At 43.8% G+C, this 26,112-nt stretch overlaps 2 protein-coding genes across 3 annotated transcripts in view; one reads left to right on the forward strand and one right to left on the reverse strand.

The window, feature by feature from the left end:
- Positions 1 to 15,632, forward strand: part of MARF1 (meiosis regulator and mRNA stability factor 1) — a 54,761-nt gene extending 39,129 nt beyond the window's left edge. For both annotated transcript variants that reach the window (XM_032230425.1, XM_032230426.1), the window contains exons 19-27: positions 1,584 to 1,717; positions 4,710 to 4,912; positions 5,930 to 6,157; positions 7,367 to 7,597; positions 7,819 to 8,028; positions 10,606 to 10,666; positions 10,799 to 10,933; positions 11,882 to 12,052; positions 12,912 to 15,632. In XM_032230425.1, coding sequence (XP_032086316.1) covers positions 1,584 to 1,717; positions 4,710 to 4,912; positions 5,930 to 6,157; positions 7,367 to 7,597; positions 7,819 to 8,028; positions 10,606 to 10,666; positions 10,799 to 10,933; positions 11,882 to 12,052; positions 12,912 to 13,138 — 1,600 coding nt within the window. In that variant the 3' untranslated portion in view covers positions 13,139 to 15,632. The remainder of the gene's footprint in view (positions 1 to 1,583; positions 1,718 to 4,709; positions 4,913 to 5,929; positions 6,158 to 7,366; positions 7,598 to 7,818; positions 8,029 to 10,605; positions 10,667 to 10,798; positions 10,934 to 11,881; positions 12,053 to 12,911) is intronic.
- Positions 15,633 to 16,878: 1,246 nt separating this feature from the next.
- On the reverse strand, positions 16,879 to 24,524 carry BMERB1 (bMERB domain containing 1). The gene is made up of 5 exons (XM_032231396.1): positions 24,403 to 24,524; positions 22,838 to 22,911; positions 21,470 to 21,584; positions 20,182 to 20,264; positions 16,879 to 17,698 (listed from the first exon to the last, which is right to left on the reverse strand). Exons 1-5 carry the CDS (start codon positions 24,504 to 24,506, stop codon positions 17,565 to 17,567), a joined length of 510 nt encoding a protein of 169 aa, XP_032087287.1. The 5' UTR covers positions 24,507 to 24,524; the 3' UTR covers positions 16,879 to 17,564.
- Between the last annotated feature and the right edge of the window lie 1,588 nt (positions 24,525 to 26,112).

A 26,112-nucleotide genomic window follows, 5' to 3' on the forward strand; every position in this document is an offset into this window, starting at 1 on the left:
GGTTTGGATATTTGGATAAAAAAGAGATAAATTAAAGGTCTGAATAGATAGACAAAGCAAGGAGACTTTTAGTTGGGGAATTCTAATTGATCAACTTACCTGGCTCTAATACAGTTTGATACCCTGCAAGTAGCAAAATAATCGAAATTTGGAATGAGTCACATTGTTTAAGATTTACAGATAATGGGAAGCTGTGTTAACGTAGTGGGTTTATTGACCCTTTTTGTTTCTTTCTTCTTTTTGTGTGTGAGTGTGGGTGTTGTTTATTTCTTATTTTCTACTATTTTTCCTTTTTCTTTTTGGCTTTACTTTTATTTTATTTTTTTAATTTTAAAGTTAGCTGGCCTTATTATACTCAAATGCTTGTTAAAGAATTATGCCGGGCATGGGACCTGCGAAGCCGTAAGGGGGTTAGGGAGGGGGGATTATAGGGGGGAGGGGGGAGGGTGGAATTACAGTTTCAATCCTTAGAACAATAAGAATTCACTTGTGTACTGCGGCTCGTTTTTCTTTTTTTTTCTTTTTTTCTTTTTCTACTTTTATTGTAAAAAACAAATTGAATTGTATGGATACACCAAAGTGAGGAAAAGAGGGAAAGAGAAGGGAGAAGTAAAGAGGGAGTGAGAGGGAATGTATGGAGGGTGAAATGGAGGGAGGGGGAGATGTCTGAGGGGGTAGGGAAGTAGAAGAGGGGAATGCTGGAGGGGTGAAAGGAAAGTTGGAGGGGGAGAAGAGAGGGTGTATGGGGGAATGAAGTGTTATGTGGGGTTTTTTTTTTTCCTTTTTTCTTTTTTTTTTATGCACAGTATATAAGTGATTGTATAAAATGAAAATGAAAATGAAATAAAAGATATACATATCCAAAATAATTCTGCTTCATTTTCTTAATGTTTTGTGCTATTTCCTCTTGGGAGATCAAATTTATTTGGTGTTTAATTAACTCTCCTTTTTCCCTGTGTCTACTATTTTCTGGCTCTTTCTGGGTCAGCAGTTCCGTCTCTCTTAGTTCTTTGTTCAGTGTATTAAGTTTTTCCCTGTGCATTTTGTTTCTTCTTATTATATAGGCTATGGAAATTCCCCTCACAACTGCCTTCATCGTGTCCCAAACATTTTGTATTGAGGTCTGCTCTTTACCGTTTTCTTTAAAGAAGTAGCCCAGTTCCTTTTCTATTTGTTGTACAAATTGTTTCTCTTGCAATTTCTATATATGAACAGTTAAAGCTTAATATCATAAAACTCTAGTTTGGTTCAGGCTTGAGGCCTACCTTGGTTCAGCCTGCCACCTCAATAATAGTATTCATTATTTATATCTCCATATATTTGTATTCTATAAAGCGTGGAATAAAATGTACAAGGGGCTAGAAAACAGAAGCCAAGACAGAAAATAAGAGAAATACAAGACTTGTGGGCTTCAAGTCCCAGAATTCCACAGCCAGCCATGCTGGGTGGGGAATTCTGGGAGTTTGAAGTCCACAAGGCTTTTAAGTTCCCAAGTTTGGACATCCCTGTTACACAAGTCTGATCTTAATTGCAGTATTATTATTTTCCAAGTGTTTTTTTTTTCTGAATTATTAATCTCGTAGGTGTTTCTCGAAAGATTGGGACGTCACAGAATACGGAGTGTGTGAATTGGTGGATCTAATATCCGAAATTCCCGACACGACGATTTCTTTGTCTCAGCAAGATAATGAAATGGTCATTTGTATCCCCAAGAAAGGTACGTTGCCATTGGTTGAAAACGTCAGTAAAAATCCTTGTGTCTTATCTCGCTCAACCTTATCAAATAAGGTGGGTACAGGCACTTCTCAACCCAACAGTGGGTTTAGTCACTGTTCAATGTTACAACAGCAGTGAAGAAAATGACTTAACAACCTTTTTTCACACTTATGATGGTTGCGGCATCCCCATGGTCCACGTGATCAAAATTCAACCACTTGGCACCAGACCCATATTTATGACAGTCGCAGGGTCATAGGATTCCGTTTTGCGACCTTCTGACAAAGTCAGTGGGGAAGCCAGATTTCAGTTCACAGCTGTGTTACTGTTGTGGCCCGCCAGCGGCCAGCAGAGCTGGCAACAGATTCAGACAGTGAGGAGGTTGGGGAGGAAGATGGGCCAGTCCTGGAGTCTGGGGAAGGCTCCGATGAGGGCTCTGTGTCGGAGGCAGAGAGGGGGCCAGGACCATCTGACAGTTATTAGCTGCCTTCAGAGTCAGACATCAGGTAGGCAGACGAACAGCTGGAGCCTGTTCCCAGTGTGCACATGCGCAGAGTGGCCAGACGAACGGAAGATCTAAGGAACAGGGGTCGACTTGGGAGCAAGGCCACAGGTGGACGATGAATGGCCCCTCCCAGAGGACAGAAAAGAGGAGCGAAAGGGGAGTGGAGTTTGCAGGAGACAATTAGTTCACTTCATTGTTTCGTGATTCTCTAAGACTCCTTGCCAAGATCTGCAGAGATCGTCCTGGCAGCTCTCCAAGCCAGAGAAGGTCTGTGACCATAAATCCTCCCTTGAAAGACTTTGCAGGATGTGAATGAGCAGAATTCACAACCAATTAATAAAAGGGATTTTTGAGTTTGCTTCACACTCTTGGGAAGCCTTGGTCAGAACAGTTACTAATTTAACAACCGCAGTGATTCACTGAACAACCGTGACAAGAAAGGTCATACGGTGGGGCAAAACTCACTTAACAACGGTCCCTCATAGCCATAGAAAGTTTGGGGCTCCATTATCGAGGGCTTGCCTGTATTGTGATGAATTGTCAGAGAAGGGGCTATTTTCTCAAGAGTGCTGAAGATCCAGGAGACAAATGTGTAAATCCCCAGCCGAGTTACCAGGAGAAAAAAGATTGCTCCTTTTGCTAGGCAGACTTTATTGATTGGTGAAGTTTATTTATTGTCTCGATCGACTAGGACTGTAGCTAGTCAGACGATGAAGCTATTTCCATCCTAATAGACTTCGGAATAGACTAGAGAGAATAAGTTCAGTTGTGGGAAATCATGTGACCTCCACATTCTCTCCTACAACCCATTTTTTTTTAGCTCCATAAATCTTTCCAAAGAGAGTCAATGAAAATCATGCTTGCAGAAGAATGAATTTGGACAGATGCCAGCGTTAAGATTCTCTCTTTAAATTCCTAAAGGAAAGGCAGGATCCCAAGCCTGGGAAATGAATGAACCCCTGAAATGTAACAAAAGAGGCAGAAGGAAGAAATATAATCCTGGAAATTCAGAAAACCACTGTAGATGTCAGAGCTTTTTATAGATCAGATTTCAATTGGCTTGGTGATAGAGAACCGAACAGCTGGCTTTATCCTGACTTCATTCCCCAAATAGTCCCTCTATATCAGTGTTCCTTAATTCTTATTTTTTTCGGGATCCCCTTTCCAGTTTTAAAAATTATGGAGGACTCCAGAAGAGCAAATTTTGTTTGTACGGGTTATATTTATTGACGTTTGTCGTATTAAAAAAAATTAAAAATTTCGCCGTTGCAGAATAATTTATTTATTGGGTCGTGTAAAAATAGCAATATTAAACCCCTTAGATGAGGATGTAAATGCAATATTTTGCATGGAAATATATTTTAGCAAATTAAAGGTAACGCTGAGAAGAGTGACATCGCTTTAAATCTCTGAAAATACCTTCAATATCTGGCAAATAACTTTGATTGCGAGAGCCAGTTGGTTGTAGCGGTTTAAGGCGTTGGCTTAGAAAGAAGACAGCAGTGGGTTTTAGTCCCGTCTCAGGCACGAAAGCTGGCTGGTTGACTTTGGACAATTACCAAACATTGTGAGTTCTAGTCCCGCCATAGCATGAAAGCAGGCTGGGTGACTGAGCCAATCACTAGGAGATTGTGTGTTTTAATCCCACTTTAGTCATGAAAAAAAAGCCATCTGGGTGACTTTCGGCCAATCACCAGGGGATTGTGAGTTCTAGTCCCAGCATAGGCTGGGTAACTTTGAGCCAATCACTAGGAAATTGTGAGTTCTAATCATGAAAGCCAGCTGGGTGACCTTGGGCCAGTCAGCAGGAGATTGTGAGTTCTAGTTTCACCTTAGCCATGAAAGCCAGCTGGGTCACTTTCTCCCCCCTAACCCACCTCATAGTTGTTTGGGGGGGGAGGACGGAGTATTCCATATGTTCACCACCTTGAGTTATTTATAAAACTTAATAAAAGTGGAATACAAATAAATAAATTTGATTTTTGCGGGACCCCGAGCAGACGTGGGATTCCGCAGGTTCTGACCAGTTCTGGAGAACCAGTAGCGGAAATTTCAAGTAGTTCGGAGAACTGGTAAATACGACCTCTCACTGGCCCCGTCCCCATATATTCTCTGCCTTCTCAGTCCCAGCTGATCAGGAGGAAATGGGGATTTTGCAGTATCCTTCCCCTGGAGTGGGGAGGGAATGGGGATTTTGCAGTATCCTTCCCCTGGAGTGGGGAGGGAATGGGGATTTTGCAGTATCCTTCCCCTGGAGTGGGGAGGGAATGGGGATTTTGCAGTATCCTTCCCCTGGAGTGGGGAGGGAATGGGGATTTTGCAGTATCCTCCTCCTGCCACGCCCACCAAGCCACACCACGCCCACCAACCACGCCTAACAAACAGTTAGTAAAAAAATGTTGAATCCTAACACTGGCCCCGAGCACAGCCTGGTGGGGAAGGACAGGGGTTCTTAGACCACTAAACATGCTCCTTTTTCCCTTGTCAGAACGTACCAAGGAAGAGATTGAACGGACGAAGCAGTTCTGCAAAGAAGTGATCGATCTGCTACGCCACCAGCCCTACTTCCGTATGCCTTTCAACAAATTCATCCCGTCCTACCACCATCATTTTGGGCGCCAGTGCAAACTGGCACATTACGGATTTACCAAACTACTTGAACTTTTTGAAGCCATACCTGATGTCTTACAGGTAGGCAATTGTAAGAGGAAGGGATGGCAAATCCCAGGGAGGGTGGGGGTGGTGAAAAAGGGGAATCAGCCTAGAATCCTTACATAGTTACAAAAGAACTACATTTCACATTATTGAAATACACATGGAATATTTGATAATAAGGTATTTAGATAATTTAATGCAGAGATGTTGTGGCCCACCAGCGGCCAGAGGACCTGGCAGCACATTTGGACAGTGTGGAGGTTGGGGAGGAAGATGGGCCAGTCCTGGAGTCTGGGGAAGGCTCTGATGAGGGCTCTGTGTCGGAGGCAGAGAGGGGGCCAGAGCTGTCTGACAGTTATCAGCTGCCTTCAGAGTCAGACATCAGTGAGGCAGAAGAACAGCTGGAGCCCGTTCCCAGTGTGCACATGTGCAGAGTTGCCAGACGAAGGGAACAGCTAAAGAACAGGGGTTGACTTGGGAGTAAGGCCACAAGTAGGCAATGAATGGCCCCTCCCAGAGGAAATAAAAGAGCGAAAGGGGAGTGGAGTTTGCAGGAGACAATTAGTTCGCTTAATTGGTTTGTGATCTCTGAGACTCCTTGCCAAGTTCTGCAGAGATCGGCCTGGCAGCTCTCCAAGCTAGAGAAGGTCTGTGACTGTAAATCCTCCCTTGAAAGACTTTGCTGGATGTGAATGAGCAGAATTCACAGTCAATTAATAAAAGGGGTTTTTGTCAGGACAAAGAGTTTGCTCCATGCTCTTGGGAAGCCATAGTCAGAACAACGGGTAGTCAACATGTTCAAAACAACAATACATAACGATAATGTTCTAGGTTGCTCTTTATAATCTGCTTGTTCTGTATGGATATCTGTATGACCCTGAGCTCACTGGAAATCCAGCTTAACCCAAGAGAGACGTTTACCTGCTATCTTTGTCTTTCGTGGCTTTTGAAAGAAAAAGCTATTGAGCTTTGGATCCTGCAGTTGCTCTCAATATTCTATCACTGCCTTCTCCAGTCCTCTCCCAATTAACCCAAGCCGTCATTCGTCTCCAGGTCCTAGAATGCGGTGAGGAGAAAATCCTGACGCTAACCGAGACAGAACAAGTCAAAGCTTTAGCTGCCCAGTTTGTTAAGCTGCTCCGTTCCCAGAAGGAGAAATGCCTCCTGATGGCAGACGTCCTGGCGGAATACGCCAAAACGTTCGGCTACCCATTGCGTCTCCAGGACTACGATGTTGGCTCCGTTCCGGCTCTGATGCAGAAACTTTGCCACGTCATCAAAGTAGGTTTTCAGGTGCCACGTGAGGAAAAACAGCCTCATGGGGAGGGGTCTCGGGTGGAGGGGTGGTTGAGCAATCCAAACCACATGGAAACTGTCAAGAGTTTGTTGCAGAAATCAAAACCAGAAAGCACACACGGGTAACTTGATTCAGCAGGATTCATTAATGTCTCTTTATCTATATATATAAATGCAAAATATCACTCATGCATCATCGCGAAATCTCCAGAACTATAAAGCCTACAAACTTGAAATTTGGCACGTATGTTCCTCTTGCCTTCTAGGTGCTTGCTAAGAAAGGATGTTTTGAAATGACCATCAAATCATTACTATTTCTTATAGTATTATTACCATGCTCTGATGCTAAGGAGTTAGGCATTCTACTCCCCCTCCCCACCTGAAAAGAACTCTGTTCCAACTGCCGTGTGGGCGTGGCCAGCACGTTACTCATCCGGCCTGCGGGCTAGGAGTTTAGACATTCTATTCCCCCCTCCCCACCTGAAAAATACTCTGATGCTAAGGAGTTAGACTGAGTGAGAGAAGGGGATAAAATAGGAGAGTCCTCTGTGGGGCAGGCCTGAGGGAGAGAAGGGGAAAAGAGAGGATCAGTGGGGCAAGCCTGACAGAAAAGGGAAGGGAGAGGCCTATGATATTTATTTTCAAGCTGTTAAGTGTTGATTTATCAAGCCCAATCACATAGTAGGCGAAGCATGGGTATTCAGCTAGTATATAATATAATACATGAGGTAAATATACAATACCAACAGCACAAGGTTCACAGATAGAGAACAGTTTTGTTTCAGTTCAGAGTTGCAGGCAGACTAGATTAGCTTCGTTTCTCTGCACAGACTTGCAGCTTTTAGTACAGAACAGTTGGACTAAGCCACGCCCAGGCTCCTGGTTGTCTCCAAATTCAGTTTCTAAACAGCCCTCATTGGTTTACTTAGTTGCTATGCCTATTCATTGGCTGACCTTGTTACCACGTCTCTGCCAGTCACGGGTTCTCGTGACAGAAACGCCAAGCTGAGCAACTCAAAACTACCTCATGAAGTCTTCCTTCTAGAATTCTGAACGATGGGGACGGCTCTCTTCCCCGATCTTGGGTCCTCCTCCCAGAATTCCTACCTGCTGTAGCTCCGGCAGTTATGGGACTTGGGTGGGTCAATAGGGTGGAAGGCTGAATGTTGGCGACTCCTCTTTCAACTCCTCCAGGTGGCAGATACAGAATCTGGGAAACAGCTTCAGCTGATCAATAAAAAATCCCTCCGGACTCTCACTTCCCATCTTCTGGTGCTTCTCATGACCCTGGATGAAGTCACCATGGTTTCCGTTAAGGAGTTGAAGAGGCGTTACGAGGTTGTCCAGGGGACTGTCCTTAACCCATGTGAATATGGCTTCATGACCTTTATCGAGCTTCTGATGAGCGTGCCTTATTTTATCGAGGTGAGTAAGACGGCTGGGCTCTTTATAATACACACAGGCCGTGAAGAGTGAAGGGTCCCTTTGACTTTTTCCAGTGCCGTTGTAACTCCAAACAATTGCTAAATCAACTTTCGTAAGCCGGGGACTATCTGTAGTTCATACTCAAGAATATTTCTTCCTTTGTGAAAGCAAGAGGACTAGTCACATGGAAGTCTTTTTTGTTTGTTTGTTTTTCCCTCCAGGTTTTTATTGATGGTGGTGCAGAATATGTGAAGCTTACAGACTTGTATATTTTTGCCAAGAAAGTGAGACTCTTGCTCCATACCTACCACTACCAACAGATCTTCCTCCATGAGTTCCCAACAGCCTACAGCAAATACACAGGGGAAGCCCTTCATCCCAATACCTATGGCTACAATAACCTTGAGGAACTTCTAGGCGCCATTCCATCGGTTGGTAGCTCCTGGTTTTTCTCTCTTCTCTTAAAATATGCGGGATTCTTAACAGTCCAGTGTTAGCGTTTGTTTCAGAAATCACATCCAGAAAGCACACACAGATAACTGATTCAGCAGGATTCATTAACTTCTTTATATACATAATAACACATGAATAAAATGTACTGTCAGCGTTCCAAGTATCATGTAGAATTAAATCAGAGTCCAAGGCAAATTGATCCTTAAAGTTCCAATTTAATAAATCAGACATCTTAGCACATCTGTGGAATCCCAATTCTAAAGAACTTCATGGGATTCCACCCAGTTAAAAGTTCATGATCTTGTCCCCACATCCACAAATCCATCACATGGTTCAATCGTCTTCTTCCACGCTGGCATCTCCACCCAGCTGCTTCCGGTTAGGTGCAAAAGTGTGGAGACAAAAGATGACCGTGGTCTTCTAGAAAAGAATGAAAACAATACATTCCGCAATCCTACTCCTTTCTATTCCCCCCTCCCAACTACTACACTAATGAAACAGCATAATGAAATAAGAAAAAGTGTGGCAGGCCAAAGATCCTAAAAGGGATATAATTGAAGGCCTGACATGTACAATATCAACAGCAGATTCTTCCAATGTGGTAGAGAGGAGAGATTGAGATTTCCAGTTCCAATTCAGAGAGCAGACTAGATTCTTGCACAGACTCAGAGCTACATAGGTAAGCTACGTCCAGGCTCCAAGCCACCTGCCATGGCTCTCAGTCACCAAATACTTTCCATTGGCTGACCCAGTTGCCATGCCTATACATTGGCTGACCTTGTTACCATGTCCTATTCCAGCGAGTCCCCAATGGCTGACCTGTTGCTATGTCCTATTCCAGTTCATGAATATTCTGACAATCAAATTGTAGTTTTCTGTAGTCCTCCTAACCAGATGGACTCATGCACTCTGGCTGCCCTATTGTCCCTTAAGCACAAAATGGTAAGAAGTTAAACAAGAAGTTACTTTCCTACGATATCATAATCAGGCCCATCATGCTGTTAACCAAAAGCTTGACATTCTCACTGAAAATGTTCCTTTTATATCTTTAGCTTACTTATAAAATCCATACCCTGTTTCCCCCCAAATAAGACCCAACTGGAAAATAAGTCCTAGCATGATTATTTTTTCCAGGATGATCGTAATATAAGCCCTACCCCTCCCCCCAAAATAAGCCCCAGTTAACCTAACTGGAAAATAAGCCATAATGCATCTTTTGGAGCAAAAATTAATATAAGACCCGGTCTTATTTGGGGGGGAACAGTGTAGATAAAGTGAAGACAGCTGGCCCTTCAGAAATCTGTGATTAAAGCTCTCAGTAACGCAACTCATGGGGTTTGGCAGCTGTATTGCTTCAAGGGCGTTTTGTTTAAAATCCTTTGTGGAATGACAAATCTGTCTTTTCCTGAAAAGAATAATGTATTCATGTATTTGCAGATCTGTATGTCAGGGTTTCAAGTAACATCCCCAAGGGGGGGGGGAAGCCTCTGATGCTTGAAGTTTCTCAAAGTTCCATTTTATTAGAGATGTCCCTATTGGCACATCTGGAACAAATCTGACACACAACCCAAATCTGAAAGCTTCCAGCTTTTCCCCACCCAAGTGAAAGTTCAACTCTCTGCCCAGCACCCACATGTGCATCCCATGGCCCAATCAGGAACCATCCGAAACTGGAGATGCCTTCCAGTCACCCCATCGTAGCTGCAGGGCAAGATGTCCTTGACTCTCTGAGAAAGCAACGTTATTTAGACTATATATCACCCACACTATATAATTCCCCCCTCCCATTTCCCCCCAGTAGCAAATGTGGCAGGCCTGAAGGCCCAATGGAAAAGGCCTGACTGTCAGGCCTGCAGCCAGGTTCCTTTTGAGATCTTTGGCCTGCCACACTTCTATCTACTACACATTTTCTATTGTGGGAAAATGGGAGCGGGGATTGTATGGAGTTAGATGCTAGGTAGCCATAACAACATTCTTTCTAGAAAGCCAAAGTCATCCTTTGTCTTTGCACCTCTACACCTCACTGGAACTGGATGGCTGGAAGCTGCCAGCATGGCAGTGGGAGATTGGACCATGTGAGTGTGGGGGCAAGACTTTCAACTGGGTGGGGAAAACCAGGAAGCCGTCAGATTCGGGTTTTCCCAGATGTGCCAACATGGCTCTCTTAATAAATTGGAACTTTAAGCAATACTTTGCCTTGGACTCTGATTTAATTTTGGATGCTATTTGTAACCCCTGAAATTGACATTGTAGAGGCAGTCCTTCACTTACGACCACAATTGAGCCCAGAATTTTTGTTGCTATCAAGGACTTGCCTGTATTAAATGGGGCATAGCAGCAACTGCTGTCTAACTTTATAATGATACGAAATCGTGATTTGGCCAAATTTTCCAACATTTTCATGGGACTCGTCCTGTCAAAAGTTTGAGTGCAATTAACGAAAGAGGGAAGATTGCAAGAATGCTGACTATAAGGAGACTTTCAAGGCAGCAAGAAACCTACCTGGGTTCATCTTAACTTCCATCTCACCTGTGGTCTTTCTTGCCTTTGATTAGGTAGTATGGATAAAAGGCCACGGCCATAAGAGGATTGTGGTTCTGAAGAACGACATGAAAAGTAAGTCATCCCCGTTTGGGGGTTAACTTTTCTCCATTTTGGAGCAGGGGGGGAGGGAATATAGCCCAAATATCTTTCCCTCTATGATTATCTGTCAAAGGGAACCCTTGCTAATCTCCTCCTTTCTATTAGCTCGTTTTAGCTCTCCCAGTCTTCCCCTGGCTGACGAAAATGACGAAAATGAACTTGCCGATGGTGACAGACAATCCACAAAGGCAGCAAGAATGGACAAATCCTTAGATTTAATTCTGGAAGCACCCAACATTGGTAATTGATTGATTTTACTGGCTGTTATTTTCTACTTAGCATTGCTGAAACTTGTGGCCTTGAATAAGTAAGCCAAAAGATAATAGATAATAAAATTATATAATATTATTAGGCAATACTTATTAGCTCTCTATCGGTGTGTGTGTGTGTGTGTTGTGTGCATTTGGTCCAGCATAACTCTGGAACGTCTCAAACAATTTCTGGTACACAGATGAGTTACCCTCTAGAAAAAAAACACTCTGGGGGTAAGACGCCCGTAAAACCCCTCGGGGTGTGTGTTCTGTTAAGATACAGCCTGTTGTGCCTTAAAATGGCTTCTACCGTACTGCTGTAAAATGGCTTCTACTGTATAGCGCAGTGGAGTGGCCATGGTAACAGCTTCACAGTCCTCCACAAGGGGGCTCCCTCTGGTAAGGGGGAAAATCCAACATTAGAAATTACGTTTGGTCCAGTTATTCCCCCCACCCCCCTATAAATAAATACCCGGGCAATGCTGGGTTAACGGCTAGTCTAAGAATAAAAAATAGATCAGCCCTGGAGCATGGACAGAATGATGGCTTGTTTCACATGTCCTTTTCCATCTCTATCTTCCAGCCCATTCTTTTTATTTATTTGTGACCCGTCCTTTTTTTTTTTTTTTGCAAATAACTCAAGGTGGCAAACACATCCAATGTGTCTTCCTCCTCCTATTCCCACAACAACAACCCTGTGAGGTGGGTTGGGCTGAGAGAGAGGGGATGGACTGGCCTAAGGTCACCCAGTTGGCTGTCATGGCTAAGGTGGGACTAGAACTTGAACTCAGTTCTCCCGCTTACTAGCAGGATGTCTTCACCTCTAGACCCTACTCAAGGAATAAGCATGGATTTGCAAGCTTGCTTTAATGTCTTTGAGTCTTGAGGCCACTGTGAGTTTCTAAGGAGTTGCCTTCATTTTCTACCCTCTCTGCAGTCTCTAGTCAAACCGAGGAGGAGCTGCTGTGCCTCACCAACGCATCACCCGTGGATCTTTTATGCGAACCGGTCCCTTCCTGCCTTCCTTCCCCGCAGCTGAGACCAGATCCAGTGGTCCTTGAATCAACAGATCTCATCCGTTTCGAAGAGCATTCACCGATCCCTTCCGGTAAAGGTTAACGTTGCCTTTGAAAATCTGGCTCCACTCAATAGTAGCAGAAATCCTGACCATTACCGTATTTTTTGGTGTATAATACGCGCCGAAATATAAGATGCACCTAGCTTTTGGGGAGGAAAACAAGGGGGAAAAAAATCTGCCTCTGCCTCCCAGCAATTTGCCTCCTTGCATCAAACAGCAAACAGTACAGAAGATATACACTGTTTGTGGTGCTACATTTTCAGACTATACTTGTACAGATTAAAATTAATGTGGCTTTCTGGAAATATAGTTATTCTCTGTTATTTAAAAGAAAATACAGTAGCACTGGGCCTCTTCAGATCAAGCGTTTATTTTTAAAAAGCTTCTTCATTTTGTTAAGTTGTCTAGAATAATAATAAAGCAGTCTTCAAAAAATAAGTCTAATAATTTGAACATTCTATAGGCATTTGTGGTTATTGACTTGCCTTCATGCAGCAAACAGCCTGATTAGCAGAAGAAGAAGAAAATCTGCCTCCCAGCAATTTGCCTGGTGGAGCAAACAGCAAGTGTCACTTTCAATTTCTCCCGATCATCAGCTGTTTCAGGCTGCAGGGATTGCTATAGCTTATTGCAGCCTCCGCAAACCCCATTTTCCCCCTTTGCTGCAAGGAGGTAAATTGCTGGGAGGTAGAGGACAAAGGGTGGCGGACGGTGGGTGGATGGGACTACAGTCAGTGTATAAGACGCACCCAAATTTTCACCCTGTTTTAGGAGGGGAAAGGTGCATCTTATACTCCGAAAAAATGCAGTAACTACTACTACTACTAGGAGCCATACCTTTACCTTACTTTTCCAAAACTCAACAGTCCCCCACCCCCTTTTGTTTCAGAGATGGGGCCTGAAGAGGAGAAGGCTGCTGGTCCCTCAGAAGCGAACAAAGAAATTGGCCACTTCTCCGAAGCATCTAAAGCTGCAGAAAACATCTCGGCACCTCCCTCTTCCTCATCCGAACCTCCAGGGTGCAGAGAAGTCACGGACAGTCCCGCTCGAAAGCAGCCGAAGAGCCGCGTGAAGTTGGCAGCCAACTTCTCATTTGCACCCGTCACCAAGCTTTAAATCTCTTCCCCCGGCGTGAAAAGCATCGTATCGTTAAAAGACTGCACAGAAAAATAAAGTCCGCTATATTTTTTTTTTTTAATTTTTAATCACTCTCTGGAAGGGGGTGTATCCCCCGCCCCGCCCCCTGACCTGTTTTCTTTATCACTGTGACTGCCTTCTGTGCAATCAACGTTGCACACTTTCAACCGAAGTTTAAGCTGGGCAGTTTTTTTTTATTATGATTATTATTATTACTGGAACTTCAAATATTTGTTAAGAGCGATCTAACATTTTATCCCCCCACCTTTTTTTTTTTATTCTGTCCCACGTCGGCAAAAAGCAGATGCAGGAAACCCTTGGCAGAGAACGGATTTTAAAAGTTTCCAATTACCCAAAAGGGGGATGTCAAATCTACACATCGCACCTAAAAAAAATCTCTCGGCCGTTTCTACTTTGCGACTTTGTTATCAGGGGCGGGGTGGGAGGGAAATAACAATGCAGCGCATCGTTTGTCGTGCAAATATGGCCTCCCGAGAGGATTTTTTAAAAAAAAAAAAAACAACGGGTCACTTAGATGGGAATACACGGTTGGGGGTCTTTAGACTTCGTTAAGGGCAAAACTTGGGAATTATTTTTTTTCTTTTTTTCCGATGACTTGCCAAAAAAACCCCAACCCCCCATTTTTTAAAAGGCCTTTGTGATAGTTCAGTTCTGCCGAGGAAATGTGTAGGAAATGGTTTTTAAGCTTCCCTTTTATAAGCGCTGCCGGTGGATGCTGATTTGAGATGAGGTCAAGGGGGGGTGGGCGAACCATCTCGGGGCCGTGTTTTTTTGGAGGTACCTTCAGTCGCCCCTCCCTCGAGGTGACCGGTGGGAAGGGGGGACGGGACGACACACCGTTGAGATTTCAGGAGACTATGCATCGAAATGCATAAATCATGGATCGCGCAAGGCGACGGGAAGGGTTTTTTTTTTAAGGCAGAAAAGGCAAATGATGCTTCCGCAGTGCCGAAATGGGAGCCGGAGGTTAGAAAGGGCCAAGGTTAGTGGCCTAACCTTGTTTGCGAAACTTTTTTAAAAACGTGTAATAATTGGGAAGTTTAGTCGTACGCATCCGGAAAGCGTGTTGTTTCTTTTTTAAAACTGTCTAGTTTTTATTCCTCCCAGTGCTGAAAAGCTGCTTCCAGTTCTTATTGGGGTATTTTTTTGTGGGTGTGTGGCTGTGATTTGTTGTGGTTGTTGGCTTTTAAACGGACCAGCCTTTACCGAAGAGGTTGAGTCAGTTGGGATCCTTTTGTCTTCTTTTTAAAGAGAAAGAGAGAAAGACATTAAAAACGTCTTCCAAAGTTTTATACCCCTGCCCGGGTAAACTTGGCACTTACAATGGGTTGTATTTGCCAGGACAGAAATATTTTTCACTGCTTTGTTGAAAGGAAAACAAAAAAAGAATCCCGAGGTTTCCCACTGGCCAAACGCGGAAAAATATATATATATTTGTAAACAATTATATTTTATAATGGACAAGGTTTGGGGAAAAAGAAAACAGGCTGGGGGTTTCACAGCCAGCAACTGAAGGAGGAGGGGGAGAAAATACCACTAAAATGGCTATAAGATACTTTTTAAAAAAAATAAAATAATGGATTTCGTTTAAAAGAGTTTTAAACAAAGCCACACGTTGAACCTTTCTGAATTTTTTAGCCATTACGAACACAAGGAAACACTGGAAGTTATGGGGTTTTTTTTCCGGGTTTTTTTCTCAGTAGATTGAGACACGGCACAGTTCCTCCGGAGACCTAGAGTTTATAGGAACAGATCGTTCGAGATATATAGATATATATTTCCTTTCTCTCTAGTGTTTCGAGAATTTGTGAGACCATCTTTCTGTAGCTTTATGTATAACCTGCATAAAACGAAGGCCTCCGTCACTCCATTCTGGGTTGTTCTACTTAGCAGAACCAGTTGCTGTTCTGAGCAAGTCATCTTAAAAGGAAAAAAAAAGTGAGACCCAAGTTTTTTTTTGGAGGTGGGGGGGAAACAAAATGGAGAAATCAAAAGTCCAGTAGTGTTCTGTATTCGAAATACAGATGTGGCCAGGTTGATCCCATCGTACATGAATTCCATGTGGCATTCTGAACCAAATTGCTCTTTGAAAGTTACACGGATAAATTTGGGGGAATTTTTTTTGTTGTCATTTCTCCCGTATCACAAGATTATTTAATGAAGGTTTTTTTTTTAAAGGAAAAAAAAAAAGGCTTGAGAAAAATAATGTAAACGCAACTGATTGGAACATGAATTAAGGCTATGAAATTCTTTAGCTTACACTTTGGACGTTTTGATTTCTTTTACTGTTCTGAAACAAAACTGATCAAGGCAACTATGCACTCTGGGTGGGTGAAGAGCGACAATATGGCATATAAACTTGTCTAATTTGTTCGGGCACTTTTGTGGGTCAAGTGGTAATGTTGTGCATTTGGGACCAAGCAGTTGTCAATAAAAATTTCAAGCAAGTAAATGACCTTTGCTATGCGTTTCTTTTTTTCTCCCAGTAAATATATTGTACAGGTAGTCCTTTACTTATGACCATTTTTCACACTTAACGACCATTGCAGCATCCTCGTGGTCACGTGATTTGGATGCTTGGCAACTGGTTCATATTAATGATGGTAGCAGCATCCCCAGATCGTGTGCTCCCTTTTTGCGACTTTAACACAACTTATAAATGTTCCTCGCACAAAAGCTATTATTGTGGCCTGTCGGCCGACAGTCCCTCCAGCAGCCGAATCAGAGGAGGAGGAGGAGGAGGCGTGAGTCAGCAGTAAGACAACCTGAGAGCTCTGAGGGGAAAGAGGGAATGGAGCTGGAAGAGAGAGAGAGAGAGACAAGGGGCGGAGCCTGGGCTGTCCGTCAGCCCTCCGATGGAGAGTCAACAGCCCCCAGATCTGAAGGTGGCTGATGAGGAAGAGGAGGAACAGCTGGGTTCAGTGCCTGACACGGATGCACAGAAGGCAGAGGAGAGGAGAGTAGTGGAAATCTATAGGCCGGTCCTTAGGACAAAAAAGCCACCACTGTTAATGAAGCCTTGTTAAAATATTCATGACTGGGAGAGACATGGGAACAAGGTCAGCCAATGAATAGGCATAGCAACTAAGTCAGCCAATGGGAGCTTAAAAAGATCTGAGTCTGCAGAGAATTGAAACAGAAACTTGAGAAGAAAGGAGTCTGCTGCTCTGAGAAGTAAACTAGCAGTCTGTCTGGGCTTGTCTGCTAAAATGAAACTAACTGCTTGTGTTTGCCTGTAGCCCTTCTACCTTGTGTTTACTTGGAAGAACCACCTGTTGGTATTGTACATTTATTCATCTATTCTTATGTGTGTAAAGACGTTAATGAATCCAGATGAATCAGTGATCTGTGTGTGCTTTCTGGATTTGAATTTATGCAACAAACTCTGACAAGCCCCACCCACCTTAGCTCTGGTGATAAAAGGCAGGGGGTGGAGATGAGTAGATGTGACAGACAACCCTTCATCTCCCTGCCGGACAGACTTGTTATCCTGCGCCTGTGAGAGAGAGAAAATTTTTGCCGGGGCTGCTGGCACTCCTAATAAAGGAAATCATTGAGTTAATTTTGGTGGGTTGGTTGTGTTTGGGGAGCTGGGTCAGAACGGAGATCCCGTGGGTCGGATAAGAAGGCACCGCAAGCCACAATAGAACAGAGTGTCGGCTTCGTGGTAGGCTATTAGCTATTCTATTTAGCGTTTTTATTAACACACATGTCATTGCAAAAAGGACCCAACCCAGCCACACGGAAGGTGTTTTGCCTCCGTTCGCCCACCGATCCAATACCGCCTGTTAAAAAGGAGGAAGGTGTGAGGCGTATCCGGTGCTCGGCAGACCATTAAAAGGGCTATGTGTTATTTCTACTTCGGAGCTGGCGTTAGACTAAGAATTGATCCTACTCCTACGCGGAATTTACCTATCGGCTGGATTCAGACTATGGTTCACCACGCCGGATCAGATACATTCGACACAGCATGCTAAGCACAGAGTTCACCTTGGCTGGTCTTCCTACCTTTGATGGAGATGACTTACCATCCTGGGGGGACGCAGTTCTAGACATAACAGACGGCCCCTGATGTTACCCGCAAACCATAAGCCATCCCCCACCCCCATCTATGCCTACACCTCACAGTTCTTCTCCGTGTTCTGGTTATAGTTAATGCCTACTCCTCATCTTAACCTAGGGCATGCTGGCAGAGGTCCATGCAACACCAAGGAGTCACCAAGAATAGCACACAAGTTACTGTAAGAAATACAACGGGAGATTCAATGATCAAGAATATCTGGGTGCTTGATGTCCTGATTCCTTCGCCCACCAGTTGTTGTTGTTTTTCAGCCAACGGGGAAGTGGGTCGAGCAGAAGGCGTGGCCCGAGAGAAATGCTGGAGCTACATGATGGCGCATTGGGTCATCCCACAGCAATCCTTGATGAGAGCGGCGCTGGTTTTGGCAATGGTGGGCTTGTTGGGAGGAAGGGGTGGTGGTGGTGGTGGAGGCTCAGCTTTCTTCTCTGTAGGTACCCCTGCCAAAGTCAGAAATGGAGAGTGTCATTCATTGCCGGATTCGGGTTTCTGAACCCTAATGCTAACCCCAAGAAAACCATCATAGATCAGTAGGTGAATCCAGCTGTTGTCAGGCATAAATAATGACTGAACAGATGGTACCAATAGCACTAGCAACAGCACTTATATAGTAACCCATAGAGGTTTACCGCACTCTCTAGGTGGTTTACAATGTGTATGTGTGTGTGTGTCTATATAGTGTGTATAGGTAGGTAGGTAGGTAGGTAGGTAGGTAGGTAGGTAGGTAGGTAGGTAGGTAGGTAGGTAGGTAGGTAGGTGGGTGGGTGGGTGGGTGGGTGGGTGGGTGGATGGAGAGAGAGAGAGAGATGTAGGTAGGTAGGTGGATGGAGAGAGAGAAAGAGAGAGAGAGATGTAGGTAGGTAGGTAGGTAGGTAGGTAGGTAGGTGATAGATAAATAGATGGATGGATGGGTGGGTGGGTGGGTGGGTGGAGAGAGAGAGAGAGAGAGAGAGAGAAAGATCTAGGTAGGTAGGTAGGTAGGTAGGTAGGTAGGTAGGTAGGTAGGTGGGTGGGTGGGTGGGTGGGTGGATGGAGAGAGAGAAAGAGAGAGATGTAGGTAGGTAGGTAGGTAGGTAGGTAGGTAGGTAGGTAGGTAGGTAGATGATAGATAGGTAGGTAGGTAGGTAGGTAGGTAGGTAGGTAGGTAGATGATGGATGGATGGATGGATGGATGATAGGTAGGTAGGTAGGTAGGTAGGTAGGTAGATGATAGATAGGTAGGTAGGTAGGTAGGTAGGTAGATGATGGATGGATGGATGGATGGATGGATGGATGGATGGATGGATGGATGGATGATAGGTAGGTAGGTAGGTAGGTAGGTAGGTAGGTAGGTAGGTAGGTAGATACCTACAGACCTGTATACTGCATGAGTCAAAAAGAGGGCTGTGAAAATATCTACAGACCCCTCGCATCCTGGACATAAATTGTTTCAACTCCTACCCTCAAAACAATGCTTTAGGGCACTGCACACCAAAACAACTAGATACAAGGACAGTTTTTCCCCCATGCCATCACTCTGCTAAATAATTAATCCCCACAACACTGTCAAACTATTTACTAAGCCCCCATTACTATTACTATTAACCTTCTCATCATTCCTATTACCCATCTCCTCCCACTTATGACTGTAGGACTGTAACTTTGTGCTTGTATCCTCATGATTTATATTGATTGTTTCCTAGTATGATTTGATTGCTTATTTGTACCCTCTGACAATCATTAAGTGTTGTACCTTATTATTCATGATGAATGTATCTTGTCTTTTTATGTACACTGAGAGCATCTGCACCAAAGACAAATTCCTTGTGTGTCCAATCACACTTGGCCAATAAAGGGTTCTGTTCTATTCCATTCCATTCTATGGTTTATGGAAATAAGTACAATTGGCCACAACCTAGAGTTTATACTGTAAGCCTTATTGCTTGGCGTAAAAAGTCATAAGCAAAAAACCACATTTTGGTTTATTTTTTCTATATTAGATTAGATTAGATTGTTTATTTGTATGCCGCCCTTTTCCCTGGGGGGACTCAGGGCGGCTCACAATCCAAAGGAAGGGGGGAAAACAGACTTTTACATATAAGACAGTACATGATTAAAATGCAACATTCATACCATTCGGGCGGGTTACAATCTTTAGCCCCAGGCCTGACGGGATAGCCAGATTCTAAGGGCTGTGCGGAAGGTCTGGAGGGTGGTGAGGGTACGAAGCTCCACGGGGAGATCGTTCCATTGGGTCGGGACTACCACCGAGAAGGCTCTCCTCCGCGTGGTGGCCAGTCGGCATTGGCTAGCGGATGGAACTCGGAGGAGGCCTAAACGATGAGATCTAATGGGTCGTGTGGAGGTGATCGGCAGTAGGCGGTCTCTCAAGTACCCAGATCCACTACCATGGAGGGCTTTATGGGTGGCAAGTAGCACCTTGAAGCGTATCCGGAGATCGACAGGTAGCCAGCGCAGCTCGCGGAGGATAGGTGTTACGTGGGTGAACCGAGGTGCACCCACAATCGCTCACGCAGCTGCATTCTGGACTAGCTGAAGTCGCCGAATGCTCTTCAAGGGCAGCCCCATGTAGAGCACATTGCAGTACTCCAGCCTAGAGGTCACAAGGGCACGAGTGACTGTTGTGAGAGCCTCCCGGTTCAGGTAGGGGCGCAACTGGTGCACCAGGCGAACCTGGGCAAATGCCCCCCTGGTCACAGCTGACAAATGGTGTTCGAAAGTCAGCTGTGGGTCCAGGAGGACTCCCAAGTTGCGGACCCTGTCTGAGGGGTATAATGTTTGACCCCCCAGCCTGAGAGATGGAATATTTGCCAAATTGGCGGGAGGGAAACACAACAGCCACTCGGTCTTATCCGGGTTGAGCACGGATATATGAAAGAAATCTTTCTTTTGAATACTTTGGGGAAAAGGTATGTAAACCTACTGGTTGGAGACTGTACAACATTGTCCAAAGGTTTCAACTTAAGCCGTAGGAAATCAGCTATCTCCTTGTCTTCTTCCTTCTCTCTGTTTCAAAGCAAAATAACATACTATTAGAAGTTAGATTTTGTCCTGCTTTATATATATATTTTAAAAAATTGAATTGCACAACCCATGAACTTGTGAGAAATTGGAAAATTCTAGCCAATGTCAAGAAAATTCAATTTCAATTTTTATCAATTTAATGGCAGAAAGTGAAGAGGAACTAAAGAGCCTCTTGATGCGGGTGAAGGAGAAGAGTGCAAAAATGCAACATTGAGAAAACTAAGATCTGGCATCTCAATTCCTGGCAAATAGGTAGGGAAGAAATTGAGGTTGTGACAGATTTTATTTTCCTGGGCTCCAAGATCACCACAGATGGGGACTGCAGCCAAGAAATTAAAAGAGGCTTGCTCCTGGGGAGGAAAGCTGTGGGAAATGTAGACAGCATACTAAAAAGCAGAGACATCACCCTGCCAAGAAAAATGCTTATAGTCAAGGCTATGGTTTTCCCAGTTGCAATGTGTGACTGTGAAAGTTGGACCATAAGAAAGGCGGAGCACCAAAGAATGGAGGCCTTTGAACTCTGGCGCTGGAGAAGACTCCTGCGAGTCACTTGGACTGCAAGGCGATCCAACCAGTCAATCCTAGAGGAGATCAACCCTGGCTGCTCTTTAGAAGGCCAGATCCTGAAGAGGAAACTCAAAGACTTTGGCCACCTAATGAGAAGGAAGAAAGACTCCCTGGAGAAGAGCCTCATGCTGGGAATGATGGAGGGCAAAAGAAGAAGGGGACAACAGAGAAGAAGGTGGCTGGATGGAGTCACGGAAGCAGTCGGTATGAGCTTCAATGGACTCCAGAGGATGGAGGAACGTTGTCCATGGGTATCACGATGGGTTGGACACGACTTCGCAACTAACAACATCTTTTCTTGATATAATTTTCTTGATGTTAGCTAGAATTTTCCAATTCCTTTTCCACAAGTTCATGGGTTGTGCAATTCAATTTAGTAATATATCCGTGTGTATGGAGTCAAGTTAGAAAGGGCTGCAACAGCCATCCAAATAGCCTTGAGAAAAATGTTTAATTAGGTTTGGACCAGTTTAGTCCTTGGCTTGGACTGGAGTAGGATGCTTTGTAACAAGCTCCAGAAGAAAGCAATATTGTTCGTCCAGGGAAGCTACATGAATAAGACCATGATGTCATCAAGAGTTGAGGTCATCTTGAAGGTTCTTCATTGGAAGTTCTCTTACCTTAATCGCTCCACTTCTGCATCATCAACAAGAAAGTCCCTTTTCTGCACTAATTTGTGGATCTTCTGGATCAACTCGTCCTCCCTTTGATCCTGCAACTTTGTGTTGTCTTTCTCTGTTCAAGAAAGAGAGAGAGAGAGAGAGAGAGAAGCGTCTATGGAGGTTCTCATTCAGGTCTGGTTGTCCCCAAGTAGACTATGCATGCTAGGTCATTTCTTCCATGGGTGGCTATGTTACAGCAAACTCAACATTTCTAATGTTGGATTTTCCTCCTTACCAGAGGGAGCCCCCTTGTGGAGGACTGTGAAGCCATTACCATGGCAACTCCACTGCGCTGTACAGAAGAAAGCCATTTTATATCAGTATGGTCGAAGCCATTTAAAGGCACAATAGGCTGCATCTTAATAGAACATGCACACTGAAGGGATGTTAGGGGTGTCTTACCCCCCACAATATTTGTCTCCAGAGAGTTAAGTCACCTGTGAACCAGTTTTGGTTGGAATTGCTCGAGGTGTTCCAGAGTTATGCTGGAACACACACAGAGAAACAGACAGACAGACAGACAGACAGATAAGGCAAGTACAGGAAGGTGACATATCTACTAGTTCTGCAGAAGCAAAACGCAACGCTTCCCTCATTGCACAATCAATAAAGAGTTGTTTTGCAGCTCAAGGTTACAACAAAATGACAGAGAAAGTTTTTTTAAGGTTTCCAGAAATGTTTCCTATTTTTTTAAAAAGAGAGAGATTTTATGCTTGCAAATCGCTTAATGGGACTTAGACAAACTACAATCTAGAATTCTTCGAGCATGTTAGTTAGTTAGTTAGTTAGTTAGTTAGTTAGTTAGTTAGTTTGCTTTATTGCCGTTGCACCTCGTACAATGAAATTAACTGCCATCTTCAGTGTACATTATAACTATAAAAATAAAAACACAAACACATATTCTTCACATGCCATATAATTGAAATTGAAACCCCCCCCCAATATTTTATTAATATTGCACTATGCAGTAGAGTTCAATATAGTTACTGCCCTGGGATAGAAGCTGTTTTTCAATCTATTATCCTGTACCGTCTGCCAGATGGTAATAATTTAAAAAAAAATGGGTGCCCAGGATGAGATGGATCTTTAAGGATGTTTTGAACTTTCTTAAGGCAGCGGGAGCTATCAAGCTCTTCCAAAGTGGGGAGGGGGCAACCAATGACGTTGACCCTCTGGAGCGCTGTGCAACTGGCAAACCAGACACAGGTGCAGTAAGTTAAAATACTCTCTACAGTGCAGCGGTAGAAGGTCACCAGCAGGATGGGTTTTAGGATGGTTTCCAGTTGTTCCTGCAACACATTGGAGTCATATCCCCAATGTAATTACCTGAGATGGCGACTAAATTCTGCAGCTCTTTCTTAAGAGTCATGATGTCTTTGCACAACTGGATGTCGTCCATCCTAAGAAATGGGAGAAGAAGAGGCTGTTTTAGGTAGCATCCTAGAATAGAGATCATCCAATCCAGTGCTAGGATCAGTGCAGATTAAAGAATCCCAGGCCAGACTGCTAACTGCCCAGTTTGCCCTTTTCTTCAGGTTGTGAAGAAAATTCCTTCAAAATTCCTTGTGTCCAATCACACTTGGCCAATAAACCTGTTCTGTTCTGTTCTATTCTATTCCGTTCCATCCAATCCATTCCATTCTGTTCCATTCTATTCTATTCCATTCCATTCCATTCTATTCCATTCTATTCCATCCCATCCCATCCATTCCATCCCATCCCATCCCATCCCATCCCATCCCATCCATCCATTCATTCTATTCTATTCCATTCTATTCTATCCCATCCCATCCCATCCATTCATTCTATTCTATTCTATTCCGTTCCATCCAATCCATTCTATTCTATCCCATCCCATCCATCCATCCATCCATCCATCCATCCATCCATCCATCCTATTCTATTCCATTCTATTCCATTCTATTCCATTCTATTCCATTCTATTCCATTCTATTCCATTCTATTCCATTCTATTCCATTCTATTCCATTCTATTCCATTCTATCCCATCCCATCCCATCCATTCATTGCATTCTATTCTATTCCGTTACATCCAATCCATTCTATTCAATTCCATTCTATCCCATCCCATCCCATGCATTCTATTCTATTCTATTCTATTCTATTCTAGTCCATCCCATCCTATCCATCCATTCATTCATCCTATTCTATTCTACTCTATTCTATTCCATTCTATTCTATCCCATCCAATCCCATCCCATCCATTCATTGTATTCTATTCTATTCCGTTACATCCAATCCATTCTATTCCATTCTATTCTATCCCATCCCATCCATTCCATTCTATTCCATTCTATTCTATCCCATCCCATCCCATCCATCCATCCATCCATCCATCCATCCTATTATATTATATTCTATTCCATTCTATTCCATTCTATTCCATTCTATTCCATTCTATTCCATTCTATTCCATTCTATTCCATTCTAATCCATTTTATTCCATTCTATCCCATCCCATCCCATCCATTCATTGCATTCTATTCTATTCTATTCTATTCCGTTCCATCCAATCCATTCTATCCAATTCCATTCTATCCCATCCCATCCTATCCATCCATTCATCCATCCTATTCTATTCTACTCTACTCTACTCTACTCTACTCTACTCTACTCTGATCATTCCTAGACTTTCTGCTATGCCTGTTTTTGCATACAGTTGTAAAATAATGCTTTACATTAAGTCAGCTTCAGGTTGAATGCTTTTAAAAAAGTTCCTCGGATTAAAAGCAGTTCACGCAACAACTACCAACCCAGAGAAAACCAGGCAGGAGCTGGTCAGATTTTTGTTTTCCCAAGGTCTTTTCAGACTCCAGCATTCCATGTCCCGATTTGAATCCTGATTTCCCAAAAAAGCTATTCTTAACTTACATAAATCTCAGCTCCGATTCTCTTCTGACCAAGACTTCCCGAAGTCTTTGAATCTTTGCCATTTCCATCTCTATCTCCTCCGGCATCATGGTGGTTTCGGCCATTGAAATGATGTCGAGTTGATCTTTACAGACGTAAGGCAGAGAGAAAGGAGAGAATTTGTGAATGGAGGCAAATTTCCGTATCTCAGGATAATATTGCAGGTGTGAAGCAGGGCTGGGTTCCTGCTGGTTCTAACCTCTTCTATAGAAGAGGTTCCACAAATCTACAGTGCCGTTTAGAACCCGTTCCAGCTCCCTCCCCCCGCCCGTCCGCACATCATCAAGATGAAGAGGGAGAGGAGGAATTCTGGGAGTTGAAGTCCACAAGTCTTAAAGCTGTCAAGTTTGAACACCCCTGAGGTTTTTCTTTTTCTAAAGGGTTAGGGGTGCAAGGGTCTTGTAAGAGTGAGAGGAGGAATTCTGGGAGCTGAAGTCCACAAATCTTAAAGCTGTCAAGTTTGAACACCCCTGAGGTTTTTCTTTTTCTAAAGGGTTAGGGGTGCAAGGGTCTTGTAAGAGTGAGAGGAGGAATTCTGGGAGCTGAAGTCCACAAGTCTTAAAGCTGTCAAGTTTGAACACCCCTGAGGTTTTTCTTTTTCTAAAGGGTTAGGGGTGCAAGGGTCTTGTAAGAGTGAGAGGAGGAATTCTGGGAGCTGAAGTCCACAAATCTTAAAGCTGTCAAGTTTGAACACCCCTGAGGTTTTTCTTTTTCTAAAGGGTTAGGGGTGCAAGGGTCTTGTAAGAGTGAGAGGAGGAATTCTGGGAGCTGAAGTCCATAAGTCTTAAAGCTGTCAAGTTTGAACACCCCTGAGGTTTTTCTTTTTCTAAAGGGTTAGGGGTGCAAGGGTCTTGTAAGAGTGAGAGGAGGAATTCTGGGAGCTGAAGTCCACAAATCTTAAAGCTGTCAAGTTTGAACACCCCTGAGGTTTTTCTTTTTCTAAAGGGTTAGGGGTGCAAGGGTCTTGTAATAGTGAGAGGAGGAATTCTGGGAGTTGAAGTCCATAAGTCTTAAAGCTGTCAAGTTTGAACACCCCTGAGGTTTTTCTTTTTCTAAAGGGTTAGGGGTGCAAGGGTCTTGTAACTTGACAGCTTTAAGACTTGCGTGCTTCAAATGCCAGAGTTCCTGAGCCAACATTTTGGTTGTAAGCAAAAGGGTTGTTAAGTGAGTTTCACCACATTTCACAAGTTGGCCATGCCCACCCAGTCACATGACTGCCAAGCCACTCCCACTCAGTCACATGGCTGGCAAGCCACTCCCACCTGGTCACATGGCCGGCAAGCCACTCCCACAAACTAAGCCACACCTACAGAAGAGGTTCTAAAAAATTTTTAAACCCACCACTGGTGTGAAGGTTCCAAAAGAGACCCTAAGTAAATTTCGAGCCACAAGACAAAGTTCGAAAGAAATCTAGTCATTTATTTGGAGCAACATTTTGGCATTTTCTTCTGCTGTAGAGCCAATTCTGATTGCTGCTTAATGGGATTTGAACTTTACCCCTATTTCTCTCTCTCTCACACACACACACACACAAACATCTGTGTCATAAATCACATCCACCAATGAGGTGCCACAGCAGGCTATGAACTTGCGCACCTTACACACCAGCTGCAGAAATATGAGATCTGACTCGGGCCAAAAGTATGCATGGAATTCTCCTCCCTTTTCTAT

Source organism: Thamnophis elegans, chromosome 14, assembly GCF_009769535.1.
Source record: "Thamnophis elegans isolate rThaEle1 chromosome 14, rThaEle1.pri, whole genome shotgun sequence".
Lineage (NCBI taxonomy): Eukaryota > Metazoa > Chordata > Lepidosauria > Squamata > Colubridae > Thamnophis > Thamnophis elegans.